The sequence below is a fragment of the Tyto alba genome, unplaced genomic scaffold (genome assembly GCF_018691265.1).
Source record: "Tyto alba isolate M040663 unplaced genomic scaffold, T.alba_DEE_v4.0 Super-Scaffold_1, whole genome shotgun sequence".
NCBI classification, from domain to species: domain Eukaryota; kingdom Metazoa; phylum Chordata; class Aves; order Strigiformes; family Tytonidae; genus Tyto; species Tyto alba.
Window position 1 is genome coordinate 33936694 of NW_024881261.1, and position 17009 is coordinate 33953702.

General features: G+C 41.6%; 1 protein-coding gene across 3 annotated transcripts in view; it reads right to left on the minus strand.

The window, feature by feature from the left end:
* The window catches only part of RHOBTB1 (Rho related BTB domain containing 1), a 55577-nt gene extending 43413 nt beyond the window's left edge, over positions 1-12164 (minus strand). For all 3 annotated transcript variants that reach the window (XM_042790881.1, XM_042790871.1, XM_042790849.1), the window contains exons 1-2: positions 11984-12164; positions 7440-7538 (exon numbers count right to left, since the gene is read on the minus strand). In XM_042790881.1, coding sequence (XP_042646815.1) covers positions 7440-7441 — 2 coding nt within the window. In that variant the 5' untranslated portion in view covers positions 7442-7538; positions 11984-12164. The remainder of the gene's footprint in view (positions 1-7439; positions 7539-11983) is intronic.
* Positions 12165-17009: the final 4845 nt, after the last annotated feature.

Below are 17009 nucleotides of genomic sequence, written 5' to 3' on the forward strand. Positions count from 1 at the left end.
TGAAACTGGACACAGTACCTCAGATGGAGCCTCACAAGTGCCGAGTAGAGGGGAACACTCACTGCCATTGACCTCCTCACAACACTTGTCCTAATGCAGCCCAGTATACAGTTGGTCTTTGTTGCTGGAAGGACACTCTGCTGACTCGGGTATGTCTCAGCCTGCTCACTTGGGCTGTCAGAGTCTTTCTCATGAAACCTTATAAAACTCTATTGCTGCCTTTGCTGCTGCACTTCTCTTTCTACAGGCTGCGTGGTCTGGTCTTAAAAGGGAGTGAATTCTTTTCAGTAGTCCCAGTTTGCAAAGTTAGGTGTACCAGGATACAATTAAGCAAACTACAATTTTGGCTTAATATGAAGAACAGCAAGAGAAACAGCTAAGTGGTTATATAAGTCTCCCAAGAGAAGAAGTGGCAGTTATGGCTCACTGCATTCACAACCCAGAGAGGACAAGGCTGTATTAAGAATTTATTGTACAGCACAGTTTTGTATTAGATGTGTAATTTTTTAAAATGGTAACAAGTTTGCAACAGCTTGTATTTGCTATATTCTCTGCTTCTAGATCCCCACAACTACAACATGGCTAAGAAAGATTTAATCAGCTTATAAAACCAGTTCCAAACAGAAGCTAAATGGGAAGAACTGACTAGTCGGAAGACTGCTTCTTGAATGTGTGTCATTTTGCTGTTTGGCAAGGGAACGAAACTGGAAGCAATTGCACTAAAACATCGTAAGATTTTCTCCCAACTATCCAAAGCATGCCTGCTTTATCAGCTATTTCTGGTATTTACAGGGTTTTTCAACGTATAGGAGGTTAATCTTCAAAATCAATGGTTTGCCCTCTATAGAAATCTATTGGAGTGTTATGTTTTATAAAGCTCACTAACCAAAATTAAGGGTAATACTGTGCTTAATGCAGCAGTGAAAGTTTGACTAATATGAGAAGAATTATTCTAATTTCTTGACAATTCTGTCCCTAGCTACTGCCTCTGTTCGCAGACTGGGACATAACAGAAATGTATTCTCAGCCAATAATAACTATTGCCACATCACAGGACAATATTCACACATCTATGAAATGCCAATCTCAGGAGCAAATCCTCACCTTGAAGAACTGATTTCATGTCTGTACTATATTATCCAATTATCTCACCTGTAGTGCTGTCATCTGCATAACCATTCAGAGTTCCTTAAAATATTTCTGCCATCTAACCACATGTTAATGGAATGGAAAGAACTTCTTGTGGAGTGAAATGAGAGCCATAGCAAAGAGCTGGGAAAGATTTTTTGTCTGTCTGACCTTCTGGATAGCTGTTGGTGTCCATCCCTCTGTTATGTAGATCAGTCAAAATGCACTTATGTCTGAGTACTGAGTTTCAAAAAGACAGTGATATCTTGGAACTCTTTATACTACAAGAGGAAGCTTTCAATGGCAAACACAGTCTTTGGATCCCACTCTTGATCCAAGCTATTGAGCTTTAAAAGCCATATATAAATGGATCAGCTCTCATTCTTTAAAGCATTATAAATGCTCTCCCTGCCTTTTGAGGTTTGTAAAAATCACCTGACGTATTAGAAGCCTAGTAGCTTTATATTCTGAAGGATACAAAACATAGACCAAATTTTAGAAGCTAAAATATTGGTCAAAGATTGCACAAATTCTACAGGAGCAATACATAAATAGAGATCTCTGCAGCGATACGCCGTTACTGCTCAGAGTGCTTATACTGGTGCTATAAGGAGATCATGAGTACATGTCTTGAACATACATCTCTAATTACAGGAACTGGAAGGTAGGGGTGGTGAGGGGTAGAAAAGCAAAGTCTATCTTCTCTCCTTTTTCACAGTTGCCAAAGACTAGTACTGTTGGTCTCTGATCACTGCTGGTATACAAGAACAGCAGCCAACAGCTATATTCTGATCATTATAGGGTATCAAACCAACAGAGCAGGATTAGATAGTAGAATCAAGGGAAGTTTGATCTCACCATCACTAATCTTTGAGAAACAGCCTTGTTAACTACAATTACTCTTCTGCATCTCTGTCCCGTAGTTAGCTAGATGCAAAAGACCCCAGTTATGGTTTAAGAGCCTGATATAAATCCCACTGAAACTGATGGGGAAGAGCTTCCATTTATTCCTCTGCGCTTCAATTCAGGTGATAATTCAAGAAGAAAAAGTCCATAGAATTAGTTGCAACATGCCTGTCTTAAAGATGAAGACATATAATTTAAAGCAGCTGAAACAAAAGAGCACTGAATGAAACACCTATCACTTTAATATTTGTTTCCACTAGGTTGTTCAAAGCATGTACTGGTTTGGAATACAGTTTCCCTCCCTATGCACACCCCCACACACCTCTGCCTCCCAAGATTACAGTGCAATTCTTCATTTGTTTTGAATAGTGTGATCCATCACAGTAGCAACACTGTGGTTTTAATCATTCAAGGTCCAAATTCAAAATCTGAAACTCCTGTTACATTCTGCACATTCTCTATTTTTGAACCACACATTTTTTGAAAGAGAAAGCTTTTCTGGGAAGGCAAGACCTTGTGCTTCTTGCAACCCTTCACAACTATTTAATGACGTCATTTAGTTACACTAGCACAGATTTCTTTGCAAAGACTGCACTTTTTCAACACAAACTTAAATTCAGTGGGTTAGATTGGATTGTATCAACACAAGGTTTCTACTGTCCAAACACTGCTCATCTATTTTAGCGGTTTACCTCCATATGTCTAAGCAAATCTAGTTACAGCTTTATCATTTCCCCAACAAGTCAAGGCCTTAGATCACATGCAGAAAGAATACTAGCAGTGTTGGTCTGATAGACATCTTTCTCCCTCTGTAACACTTTCTATAAATTCTAGCAAAACTGTGCAGCTGAAGGATAACAGTAAGTGCAGAAGTTGCAGAGGAATGCACACAAGTGATCCATACAAGTGAATGCACACAAGTGATTCCAAGTCTAGGAAGCAGGGAATGAAAACAGTTTGCATGTTTCACCACAGGCTGTTTGATGAGACTTTCCCAAATTCTGTTTATTAGGAATAGTTACCAAAACGGATTCTTTTCTTTTTTAATGCTACCATTCAGAAGCCATCAACCATGAAAGCACATCTTTCTTGCACATATTTGCAGTTTTTACAGAGGGTGTGGAACACACTACCTCCAAGAGCTGTCAAAGTATCATTGTTACAGGCTTGAAACACAGAATAGGCAAAAGACAGTTTACAGGACTCAAGCCACTATACCATGTGATTTTCAAAGATGGAGAAAAAGACATCACTTTCCAATTACACATACACAAACAGGTAACTGCAGCATTTAAGTATGTCAGGAGTAGAATTTACCTTTGTAAAATTAAAACCAAACTAGAACCACCAGCAGTGGTTTTGAACTTAATCAGTCATTCAGGGAGCTTAAACAAAATCAGGAGTATTCCAATGCCTTAAAATTTCTCAAGCACTCATTGCTTGGAAGTCATATTACCAAAGCATCAGGAATTCTACTAAACAGTTTGGTTGTTTTTTTTTTTTTTTGTTTTGTTTTTGGTTTTTTTTTTTTTTGGTTGGTTGGTTTTTGTTTGGTTGGTTTGATTTTTTGTTTGTGTTTTTTTTTTCTTTTATTTTTCAATAAAGTAGCAAGGCATGTAGCTTTTTATTTTTAAAGAACCCTTAAAAGTCTTTTTCTGAGTCAGGTGAGAGACCTTTTCCTGGGTAAGGGTAGCATAGAAGAACTACAAAGGTATTAATCTTATTTGCTCCCATACATATTGGCAAAAGTGCTACAGCAGGGTCCATTTTGTAGCATTATAGAAGCCTCAAGAAAACTGAATGCCTCCCCCAATTCATCTCCAAAATATTTTTGCAGGAAAAAGTATGAATCATTTACAGAAGCAATTTCCTATAAAATTTTGTCAAACTATACCTGTTACAGAAGATAAACATTTCTCCACCATCCCAATTTAAAAGGGATTTTATTTACATTGGGCTTCTTGCTGAAATTCAGAACTACAGCTAAAATACTACTGTACTATTATTGTAAGAGAAATGTTGAGTTCCTTAATTATAGCATTGTCAGTGGGACCCACTGTTGCAAATGCACAAAGAAGGGAGGATTAAAAGAACTAAATTCAGCCCTGGAGAAATTCTAATGGAGACAGTTGCATTGCCTCAAGAGAAGCCTGACCCACAGGTATTTGCCTTAGAAAACCGGTAAGTATTTTTTGAAATGTTTATTTAGTGACCAATAATCTACATATATACCTAAGCACATACGACAGCCAAACACATGCATCTGAAAAAGAGCCACCAAATTTAAGGTGTTCAAGTGTTAAGCAATGGTCATAAATCAAGAACTGAAACATGGAGAGTCATAAGGGCCACAACATATATATGTCTCAGGTGTAAATGGTACCTGTTGCTCAGGACAATTATTGGAGCATATACCCATTTAAGAGCCCCTGTAGAAGCACATTTCACCATTGATGGAGTGATGAAAACAAGCAAGTATCTAAAGCTCGGGTACTGTTACTATACTGATATTGCTGCAAATCCTCATCTTGCAAGTGCTAGGCCCTTGCTTCCATAAGTGTGAGTACAAAGGTAATTCCAGGTGGCAAGAGGATGCTTTGGTGTGGCAGCACTGCTTTTATATCATAATTTGGATTTCTTGTGTTGGCTACCTTGTTGCTTAAGCTCCCTGAATTAATGGACATTTCAGAACTGCATCGTTTCTTTCTTCGTTTCCCACCTAACAGTAACAAGGAATTGTTTCCTGATTCTGCATAGGTGTTGTGAGAATCATTCATTGTCCTTTATCAAAAGCACAGGAAATCCCATGATGAAGTTAGAAACGTGCTTAGTACAAGATTTCAACAGTCTGTGATAGACAGTGCTAAAGAATATAAATTTAACTACAAAGATTAAAAGCAACAAACAACACTGCCCCTTCCCCCCACGCCCCAACCACAGACACAGCAGACCCCCAGTTTTCTAATCTCTAGTCACATGCAATCATAACTTTAGGAAGAACTACCTCAAGTAGTTTTAAAATTTAACATTTGCTCTGCTACATTTAATTCTGCTGAAGGTTACTGTTTCACAAACACCTCTCCAGGTTTTGCACAGTCCAGAACTCTGTTTTTAGCTATCTGAATTGTCAGCTAAATTAAATTTCCAGACTCCATGCTGCAGTGGCTAACACACATGTACCTCTTTTATTCAACTGACTGTGGAGAAAGTAATCTCTGAGAGAGCAGCAGCTTCGTTAACCAGAGAGCTAAATTTACTACTACTCATCTCATAATGCCTCAAGTGACACAGAAGCCCAAAAGCAAATAAGGTGTGACCAGGATATTAAGGAGCAAATAGAACCTCTACAAAGTCATGCCTTCCACAGATGCAGCACTTTCTGACTCAAGTACCTGACAATAAGTAAGCTAACTTTTGTCCAGACCTACCTATATGTTCTCTTCAAGAAGTGAGGCCCAATCACAGAAGCAACAGACTGGCATAGGAACAGCAAGTTTCCAAGAACTTTATTCTGTAACTTAATTATATAAGCTGTGAGTGTTACTCCAAAATTCATTTAGAGTCAGAAAATCAGGCTGTGAAGTGAGACTTGACACTGGGAGCAGAGGTGAAGAGAAATACTGGGGTTCTTAGGTGTGCCATTTGCCTTAATAAGTACTTTGTGATGCTGAAATCACTTTTAGTGTACATTAAATAATTCATAGCATCACAAGTTGCATACATGATATATTATACACTGGCTTTTGAGAACTGCGTTACCTATAAAATGACTTCTATTTTTGTTCACAAAGTATATGTTTGTCTTTGATGATGTGCTGGAGGGGGCTCATTAAATTACTAATGTAACTATTAAAGCTATTAAATTACCAATTTTGAGGGATCAATTCAAAGCACATTAAGATAAGCATGAATCCAAAGTAAACCAAGTGTCTCTTCACTTCAATGACCCTCCTATGAGGCTCTGAATGATGAAATTTCGTTCTCCTGACAGCATTAACCCATTCTTTGTATGACCCTCCCCAGCCAAAACACTGAAGTAGTTATTCCTAGGGATCACAAAATCTGTTTGGTAGTACATAATGGTGGGGGGGAGAACACTTGGTTTGTGTTTATTCTGAGAGCCTGGGGGAGAGATTGCTCCCTAAGCTTCCTGACAAGATGCTTATTTTTATTCACATTGTCACCATGTTTTCCCATGAACAAATATTTATACTTCAGAGGAAATGTTTCAGTAACATGTAACAGGCAGGATAAGCAACATGTTCACTTCCCTTTCCTTTATTATGAGAAAGCAATTTTGCTTACATGATAAAGTAAATAAACAGATTCCCTAGAGATGCTTGGGAAGGGGTCATTCTTGCAGGGAACCCATCTTGAAAATATTGGCAGCATGTCACTGTGTTAGATGACCTGTAGCGGTTTCATTTGTAATTTCAAAAAATTAATACATCAGAGATTTGCTGTTTCCTTTGTTCAGAGAAACAGGCCATTCTCATACAATCCTGTCTGAATTAAAATATTTTCCCTTCTGACAAATTTTAGTAGCATGTTATGTTTCTATTTGCATTATTATAATTTACATTTAATATATATGGCAAGATATAAATCCACCTTTTGTTAATGCTTCTGAACATATAACAGAGCGCGAAGGGCAATGGGTAAAAATGACCTAATTGCATTGACTACTCCAAAATTTGAGCAGGGGGCTGAACCACATGACCTCCTGAGGTTCCTCACAACCTGAATTTTCTTGTGATCCTAAATTAAGATGGTTTTGGTTTTACTAACTTACATGCTTACTGTATGAATCTGTGAAGATCTGGGTGTGGGACTTGGCAAAAGCATTATTAATAGGCACCTGTAATTCAGGCTGGCAACAAGCCAACCTTTTTGCTAGGTTCCATGGAGCAGGAACAAAGAAATCTGGCTGGCTGCAGAAAGAGTACCTGCGCATTTTTGGTACAAACTCTTTTTTCGTCCCAGGATCTCACTCACTTCCTGCATCTGCAGTCAGTCTGTGTAAGTATTCACTCTTGAAAATTAGACTTAGCAGCTTCCGTTTCTTTAATGCTTTGAAGAAAAGCTCGACATTGGGTCAGAAGCTACTAAGTGCAGAAGCCACCCATTACACTAACTCTGCAACAATACAGATCCTTTATACATTTGTTGTTATCTACTGGAATATCAGAACAAAACCGACTAATCTTGTAAATGAAAGGATTAATTCCATGACTTCTCAGTTAAAAGTTCTCTAAGTCACACATGCTATAACTTTAAAATACCTGACCAAAAAGCTTCTGGACAGAACAACAGTGGTGACAGGCAGGCAACACTGAAATGAGTCAGTTTTAACTCTCCACTTCCCGCACCCCACACCCACACCCCCTTCCCCCAGGAATACTTACATCACAGGAGAAAATAATATTCATATCCATTTTTAACAGCTTGATCAAAAGCAGAATTCCATTAAAGATATTTCATGTATTTCTCTTACTGTGGCACACCTGAAAGGGAAAGGAGAAAAAAAAAAAAAAAAAAAGAGAATAAACCTTAATATTTTCAACCTAAAATTACAACACATGCAATACCAAACACATGTCTTACAATACATTTTATATCGTAGAACTGGCTTGCTTGGCCAACACAGCAGTCTTTCAAAATTACAAACAGGTAAATTGAATATCTGCATTAAAATACTGTTCACCCCAATGCAATGAAGAAATCATGGGTACACAGATACGCTTTTGAGCATAACTGGAGAGTGACACTACTGTATCAAATAAAGCTTGTTCTTGAATAATTTTCCTCTGGACTTAGATTAAAAGAATCACCTTACATGTCAGAAACAAACATTGCTGTATCAGTTAACCAGCTCTTCATAGGTTAGCTAACAGACTCTGAGGAGGGGGGTATTGCCCACCTCCGAGAAGGTGATAAGACTCTAAAATATGAGTTGACAGCCTGATGACATGTGAACCGGGACTTCTGCATTGCTTCCACCTTTGGTCCCAAATGAAATTAATTATAGAAGTGCTTTGTTGGGTTTGGTAAATGTCTGCATTACTGTGGCTTGGTTCCCATCCAGGAGCAAGGCTGAGGTTTTCCAAGAACCAAAGGTGGGAGCAACATTGATTTCACCTCAGATGCTGCCCTAAAAGCAATGCTCAGTGACACACATAGCTGTCAGAGGTTTCATGCTAGCTTGAAAAGCAGAAGTGAAATGCAGATTCTTCAGCTGAAGAAACTAGTGGCCTGTTTAGCTTTTCTAGACATTTCTTCCTCCTTATCAGCAACATTTCAGAGTTGAATTTAGGACTGAAGTTACTTTCTTACAGAAATTCCCAACTCCTATAGATATTCTGAACAAGACAATAGTGAGGGTGAACACAGAAAATAAAATAACACCTCATTTCACCTCTGTGGAATAGGCAAGCCACTGGAATTGACACTAGAGCTAAAGGCATGATCTTTATATCCCTCTAGAGGTCCTTCCCTTCCCTAGAAGCACCTTTGCCATTTATCCGTAAGCATTTTAGTGGCAAAGACCATATCTGTCTTAACTGCCACGTTTCATGCAACCGTGACTGTTGAGAATCTTCTCAACATCTTTTCCATTGTCTTCACCCTGACTTTCTCCAAGGCAGGCTCTTACAGCCTCTACACGTGGCTCCCTTTGTGAGCCTTACAAATAACAGCCTTATCCCACAAAGAAACAACCCCCCAAATAATTAATTAAATAGTGGCATTAACACATACAGGGCTCTCAAACTGTTTAAATATCTATTTATGTGATACTGTACTATTCATTTGTTTCCTCAGTATTGATGACAGATTAGAAGTTCTTTGCAGCATCTTTCAGAGCATCCCTTTTAAAAAAAAAAAAAAAAAAAGGATCTGGTTTATCTGATCATAAACTCAGAGCTTTCTCTGTTTTTATTTCCCTGAGATCTCACACATTTAAACCAGCCTTTATCTGTTTTGCCCTCATTAAAATCCATAGACATGGCCTCCACAGATACACTGAGATCCTTCTCACTCTCACACAGATATGCAAAGTTGTTGCATCGACTCATTCATAATTCTTTTTCAGAAATCATTAATTATTTGCATTATTGTCCTATTAAAGGCCACCTCAAAACTATCCTGCTTGATCAGATTTTTTTAATTGTTATGCTGTAAAGTCAGACCAGTTGCTTGAAGAGCGTAAACAAATAGAAATGTAGTTAAACCTGATTTTCATCATTACTAAAGCATAAACTGAAAAGTTCCACTTCACAGAAAAAAAACCCGTTTCTGGACTCCATTCCCCTGCCCCTCAATTTTACTTCCGCTTTCTGGTTTTGAAAATAGTTGAGACCACAAAAGAAAGGTTCTAATAATTAATAACATTGTGCTGCTTGATTACAGCTTCAAATTATAAACATCTTCCCTACCATTGTAGTGGGGGCAGATATTCTATTTCTGCAATGATGATCTGCACTCAGAATAGAGCAGCTAAACCTTACATGCAACTTCCTTATCCGAGTCTCGAGGAGCTGACGGCTGAAAAGAGAGCTGGCTTTATGCCACTCTTACCCTGTGTGCCTGCACCAGGGAGCATCAGTTCTGGCCGTGGCAGTGCAATTCCTTCTCCCCTCCCATCCACTCCTCAGCAGGCAGGCATTACCTGAACTAACGCTCACCCACAACAACAAGAGCACAATGGTGCTGTCTGCACATCGGTAAGGTCATTGTAAACTGAGGGAAACTACAGCCAGAGTAATTCAGGGAGGGATGTACTTACATGGTCTAACTCTCCAAGGTGGGGAACTTCCTTTAAATGAGTGGGACAGGGAGGAGCAGGTGGCTGCTGCTGCAGGCCATCCATTGCAGTGCAAACCTGGCCCAGAACGAACAGACGAGACCATGTGGAACACTGGGCTCCCTGGATGGCTCCTCGGAGCCAGCACCTAACCGGTCACGTGTGATCCAGCCGAGGAGCCTCTTCTGCTATGGGCACATCACTCCTCTAACACCATGGCACTAAAGAAAACTCAAGGAAATCTCAGCCCAATTTTCTCAAAACCACCTCAGCTGCACCTCTGGGTTGTTCAGTACCTAAGCTGATCCAATCTTTTTTTCTCCACCAGTTTTTTTTGTTGTTGTTTTTCTTTTATATTTTACCTTATTTCAAAGATTATTACCAAACTAACAATATTTCAGAATTTTATCTTCTCAACCTACTTAATTGCTTCTTTTTACTAGCCTATCATCTCTATGTATTGGATTCATGTTTCTGTAAAATCACATATTTTCAGTATGTCTGCCCAAAACCTCTTCAACAAGCTTTGAGGGATTGTGTAGACAAAAAGTAACTGCTTATAATTGTGATGTTTCTGCTTTGCTTAGTATGGTCTTACTTCAAACTTTTGCCTTTAAAAGTTCAAATACTGGAAGAAGTTCAAGTAAAAGAAAGAGCAAAACCTTAGTTCTAATCTTCACTATGACACACCTCACTTACTGAATATTACATGGTTGAACAGACAGTAGAAATTTTACTCTCCATTGATACCTAGACCAACATTTCCTCTCAACATATTTTCAAACCTCCAACATTCCAGAATCAACAGTAAATGCAAGTGTTTTGCCCTTCCTACTTCAGTTTAGACAAATGTGCTTTTTCTGGGGTCTGCCTTTAGAGATAAAGGATTTTTTTTCTCAACTGATTGCATAGACAAAAGTAATTGATGACATGTAATGTAAAAACTTTCCTTTAACTAAACACAAATGATGGCATTTGGTGAGCAGCTGACAATCAGGTTCTAGCAGAAGATGGGATACTCTGATTGCCACTAACCCTACCTTAGCAGCACCCACAATGACTCAGTTAAACAGCTGCTAAACAAAAGCGTATGCACTAAAGCTCTAGTTTCCTATGCTACCCAAGCAGGGAAAAGTTTTGTCTTTTTCTCATTCCTCTTTTCTGAGACCTGTAAAAGAGCTGGGCTGGGTACAGCCCACTGCTTTTCCCCCGGAGGTCCTCACCAACTGCAAGGAACTGAAGGGGGTCTCTAACTTTGTCCTCCTGTTAGTCTTTATGGAGACATGTCCTTCTCCATAACAGGCTCCTCTTGTATCCAGTTCTCTACATGCATTTGCACTCGGTAGCAAGTGCAAATTTCATTCATGTAATGCAGAGACCCATTAATAATTTAAGATTAAAAAGGAACCTAAGGGTAGGGCTATTCCATTTTTGCTCATGCAATAGGTGTCACTTTGCTAGTACGTCAACTCAAGTTATCTTTGTGCATGCTACATTAATTCAGTAAATTGCTTTTCAAGCAAAGTACGTTCAGAAAGTGCCTGGAGAACCCATATGAGGGGAAAGTTTAATTTTTATGGTGAACATGTCGATCAATATCCAGAAAGAGAAGTGCAAACAGATTTTAGTTTTGCCCGTTGAGTTTTCAAAAAGAGGGGGTAGCCAGAATAAGTGGCATAAAGCAGCCCGCTGCACGAGCAAATGAAAGCGGTATCAGGTGTGGCGATAACTAACCCCGCGCACTACTGGCGGTGCTCAGGCAGAGGAAGAATAGGTACGTCTAACGGTATTTAATAGCTCGGCAGCGCTGCGGCGGGACCGCCGGCGCACCCAGGGGAGCTGTCAGCATTTCCAGCCGGGCCGGGGCCGCGGGTGGGGCCGGGGCTGTCCCGGGGCGGGACTCGAGGGCCCGGAGGAGCCGGCGGCTCCTGCCCTCGAAGGAGCGGGGAGGGGGGGGGGGGGGGGGGGGGGGGGGCGGCGGCCGGAGCCCCGCGGTGCCGCAGCCTCCCGCTGCCCTTCGCTCCAGCGGAGCCCGGCGCCGCTCGGGCTGGGTCACCCCCGGCCCGGCGAGCGCACCGGAGAGACTCACAGCGGGAGGGCGCCTCCCTCCCTCCCTCCCTCCCCGCTCGCCGAGGCCGCGCACCTCACCTGAGCGCGGAGCGGGACGCGCTGGGGCTGGAGCTGGAGCCAGGGCGCGGGCGCCTCCCGGTGCGGTGCGGCCCTGCCCGGTGCGGCCCTGCCTCCCAGCCGGCCGGCCGGCCCCCCCGGGGCGGGCCCTCACGTGAGCGCGCCGGGGCACGCGGCGCCGTTACGGCCGTTGCAGCGGCGGGAAGGGAGGGGCGGGGGCGGGGGCGGTGCTGCGCCCTGCGGCGCCGCGCGCCGCCGCTCAGGTGAGGCGCGGTGGCTCCGGCGGCGCCCGGGGCGGGAGTCGCTGCCGCCGCCGCCGCCGCCGCCCTTCGCCGTGCTCGTCGCCTCCTTCCTGCCCGCGGGAGAAAACCGCTTCCAGGCATTGAGGGCTTGGCGGGGCAGGAAATCCTGCGGGGCCCTGTGAGGGGAGCGGCCCCGGCCCCCCGCCGCTTCGGTGGGAGCAGCGAGGGCAGCCGCGCTCTGTGGGAGCACGCGCGTGTTGAAATCCGGCCGCGGGACGCGGGTCTGTGTGTTTCTGTAGGATGCGTAACGCTTCTGTGGTTAACATTTCGGACTACTGAGTGAATTACATTGCACTGTTCACCTCAGGCTCCCCACAAAGAATTTTCATGCTGAATCGTAGCTAAAAAGCCCGTTTTCCTACTAGGATGCTTCCCATTTACCCTGTCAGGGTGTCCGACCTCTATGTCAATAATGCACTAACAGAGCCCTTTAAAGAGAACAGTAGTGGGAAGTCATAAGTAATCCAGTGTGGTACGGTGTTTAATAGGGCTGTAGAGCGTATTGCTGAAACGTGTAGGTAAAGTTTGGGGAAGGGCCCAGTAGCCTGGTATTAAAGGAATTCTCTGTTTACTCAGTGTTCTCGGACTTGTTTTTCTGCTCCGGGTCTTTCTGTTTGTGGGTTCAGGAGGAGTTTGGAGGACTGTGGAGACCAGGTACTCAGCTTTCGTGCTGCTCCCAGTGCTTCATGTTGCTCAGCAGTGACATTTATTGTTGGTTATGGAGACCTTCTGACAGCATCACTCTTCTAGGCTAAAGAAAAAGTGGTACAGGGCCTAAAGGCAGCAGGAGCTGGCAGTACTGCAGGTAGAGGCAGGCTGGGCTTGGTGTCTAAAGGCTCTCCTATTTGAACGGCAGAGATCAGGCATCCTGTTTAGAACTAATGAATCTAGCCCCTAGATCATGAAAATGGGAATAAAAGCAGGGTTCGTTGAATTTGCTGTCTTCTTTTGATGACTTTTATTTCATGTGCTTGCTTCCCTGTGGAGGCACGAAGGCCTGAAATTCACCTGCTGTATACTGTATCAATACTGCTGTATACAGGTATACTGCACCAGTACATACTGTATCAATATGCTGAACTATGCAGCAGGGTGAATTGGCCTGTGCAGAACTCCATACTGCTGTGGATAGACTGCCTTCGGCACATAAATTGTCGCTTTACATTTCTGTCAAGCACCAGCATACCCCGAGCCTTAACTTTGTACAAGAGGTGTGGAAGGATAATCACAGGTTTCCAGGAGCTGGGTCTTTAAAATAAATGACACTTAATATTGTGAGCCCCTTGTTAAGGGAACACAAAGTGTTAACAACTTGGCTAAATGTTAAGATTTTGAATGAATTCTGAAAGAAAATGACCTTTGTTGCACATGTGGTACCAAGGGCAGAGAAAGATTTCTGGTCTATAGTTACTCCCTAGGAATGGAAGGATTATTTTGTTTGGGAAGAGTTTATTCAGAGTTCTAGTAACTCATATTTAGAGCCCCAATAAGCAAGCCTCCACAGTGCTTCCACAGCATTTGCGTTGCAGAAGTGTATAGTTGTGCAATTTCAATTAGTACAAACAGTCTAAATTCCTGTAACTTGTGATGGAAACACACTATCATTTGCAAGGTGATTGAAGCAGACAGCTGAGCTCACAGGGTTATCATCTGTGTCTGTCCAGAATATGGCCTCAAACCTTGTATTGGCTAACATTTTTCGCTCTCCTAACTAAATCCACATGGGATAAAAGTCAACAGGTTGTATAGTTTGCTTTAAATCAGCTGCGTTTTGTGAACACTGAATGACTTGCTTCTAGTACATATATTCCCTTTAGCACCTCAAAATGAATTTAGGTTGTGTGAAAAGTTCTTGTCTGACAGTTCTGGAAACTGAACTCCCATGGTTAATCCCAGGTGGGGTCCAGCACAAGGAAACTTCGCAATGCTACCAGAGAGGAAACTTTGCTAGACTGAGGATAGTCCCATTCCCTTATTTTCTCATGCCAGCAAAGACAGGATTTCCTGTTTCTTCACTGCCCTGTAGTTACTGTGTCTAGGATATTTTTGTTACATGCCTTGGATACTAAAACTGCATGTTTAATTCAGAAAAAAAGCAAGTAAGTCATCTGCTTATTAAAGTATGATTATTTTAAATTAGTTAGGTGGTAAACTAATGGAAAACTAATGTTTTTTTACAGCACACTTGCTCTGTTTTCACCAACTTTGATTTATTGTCTTTATTGATTTTTGCAAACAAATTAATTTTTGCTTTTATGATGCAGCTTCTTTTTGTGCAAAATTACAGGTGTTGAAGCTATAAGCAGAGATGGCGAGTGTGATATTATCCTTCAAAGTACACATGGAAGAGGTGAGGAGAAGCTATGTAAGTTCCAGGCTTTCCAGAATGGATGCCAAAGTATTTTATTAATTTGCTGTTAAGAATAATTGTTGGCTGACTCTTGTGTAACTTTTATGACAGTATCTCTTGAACCCAGTCATAAGACAGACTGATACTAGTCATGATGTCAAGACTGTGATTACATTGATTCCCATTAACAGAAGATACTGTGGTGCAAAAATATTTACGGTTGTGAGTCTTTTCATTGCTGCACCATTGTAGATGAGCTGCAGTTACATTATTCTGACTATAGTAGCTCCAGATGACTCATGTCCTCCACTGTACATCTAAATTCTTAAAGGACAATAGGTTTGGGAGAGATTTTCTGTTCTGCAGAAAAGTGATACAAAATCTGTTCTGTGATGGTTGGTGCATTTGTCCTCCTCAGCACTCACTAAAAATATAGGATGGAACTAGACTGCCTGAACTTTCTGAAAGTCCTAACACCTGCTTTTAAAGAGTGCCTCGAAGCATTAGGTCTCTGTGCCAGGGAATAGAGCTTAGACCTTTGTGCTGTGATGGAATAGGGAGTGTCCATGCAGTCAGTGCTGCTAACTGGGCTGTGCTGACAAGGGAGGTCATAGGGGAGGTGGCGATGAGCAGGTCACAGGCCTTTCCAGATAGGCCTGGAACCCAGTGGCTCATTACGCTACAATTTATGGAGACATTTTTAATATTTTACCCTCTTTTGTCATAAATAAATGCTTTTAATATTTTAGTCTCTATTGTTTTATGATTATAGCTATGGTTACTGTAGCCCTTTACTATGCCATGTTGAACAGAAATAGGCTTCAGATAGTGGCATTCCATCACTGAGTGTTTTCTGAGTCTGCCCACAGCCTCCACCAGGCTGTGTTCCGCTTTCGCTTACATTTCTATTCCCTGTCATTTGGTGTTAGGGCCTGTGGAAATCCTGTTCTCCACATCCCTTGTCCCACGAGACATCAGAATCACAGTGATTTAGCTACTGAGGGCTTTCAGAGCCTTTCTTAGAAGGCCTTGTTATGTCTTCAAGCTGTAATACAACAAATCATTTCTGAGTAGTGAAGTGGTTTTAGGTCTTTCCTGCGAGGTTTTGGCAAGCCCACACCTAAAACACTATGTTTAGTGGGAGTTGTGAGCAGAGCAGCAGCTGAATAAAACGTCAGAAGGCATGCTATAATCTTTTGCTGAAAGTTTACGTCATCTTTATAAGCTGATATAAAAATATTCCATGCACTGAAGCAGTCACCACTGTGAATCACTTTGTGTTCGTACCAGACAAATCTCCTACGTCAGACTGGCGGAGGTTTATCTGAATAAAGATACTGGCTTGGAAACTACATGAGAGAAAGCATTTCACTGGCAGATTGTTGTAAGAGTGAAATATTTTATCCTGAGCAGAAATACTGGTTAGGTTGTGGAAATGCCAAATCCACAATATACAAAAGTCATGCAGAGGGAATTAATTCCTAATATTGCTAAACCTACCTGAATCTTTGGGGCTCAAGAATAGCAGGAGTGAAATGACAGCAGAATTTCTGAGGTTTAGTGGTTCTAACAAATAAACTTTTGTTAACTCTGCTTTGATGGACAATTTCTATTTATCCAACGTCGCTCAAATGGTGTCCTCATATAACTTCTTCTTGTTAAACAAATAAGCTTATAACCAGGTTGGACAAGCCTATGAAGAGTACACTCCAAAGAACATGGGAGAGAACAATAATGCCGAGAAGAAGGGTAGAAAAGTCAAACCTTTTCCCTCATTAATTTCCACAGTTTCATTAAACATGCTCAGTGAATACATTTAGCCACGCCCAGCTAGTCTTTTGGAAAGCACATTCAGCAAGGAAAGATTGTATGACTTTATAATTAAACCAGGTTGATCCAGATAAAAAGGAATCATAAATTAATGTAAACTGTTAAACTGTCTGAAGCTTATACATCCTTGTGTTCAGATGTAAATCTGAGACAGAGCAAGAACTGACCAAAAATTCCTATCCTATCATTTTTCTACAATGTAACTACAGATCTCAGGGATGGATTTGCTACAGGGAAGGAGAAGGGGCTAAATCCCTCCATTTGTGTGGGCCTGTATGCTCCTGCAACATTTGGTAGAAAGACTGTGTCCTTATAGTCATCCTCTGCCTAGCCTGAGTTGCAGAATTTAATCCCTGCTTGAAACAAAAATGGATTGCAACAATGCATAGTGTGTGTGGTTGTTTACTCTGTCAATACAGAGGATTTGCACGGATGTAGCTGCGTTCCTAGCAAATCCTCTGTATAACAAGCTAAGGCCTGCGATATCACCTAGATTTGGTTCTCAGCAACTTTTCACCATAACCTTTCACCATGCAGCGAATGCGAAATGCTACCAAACTAGAAC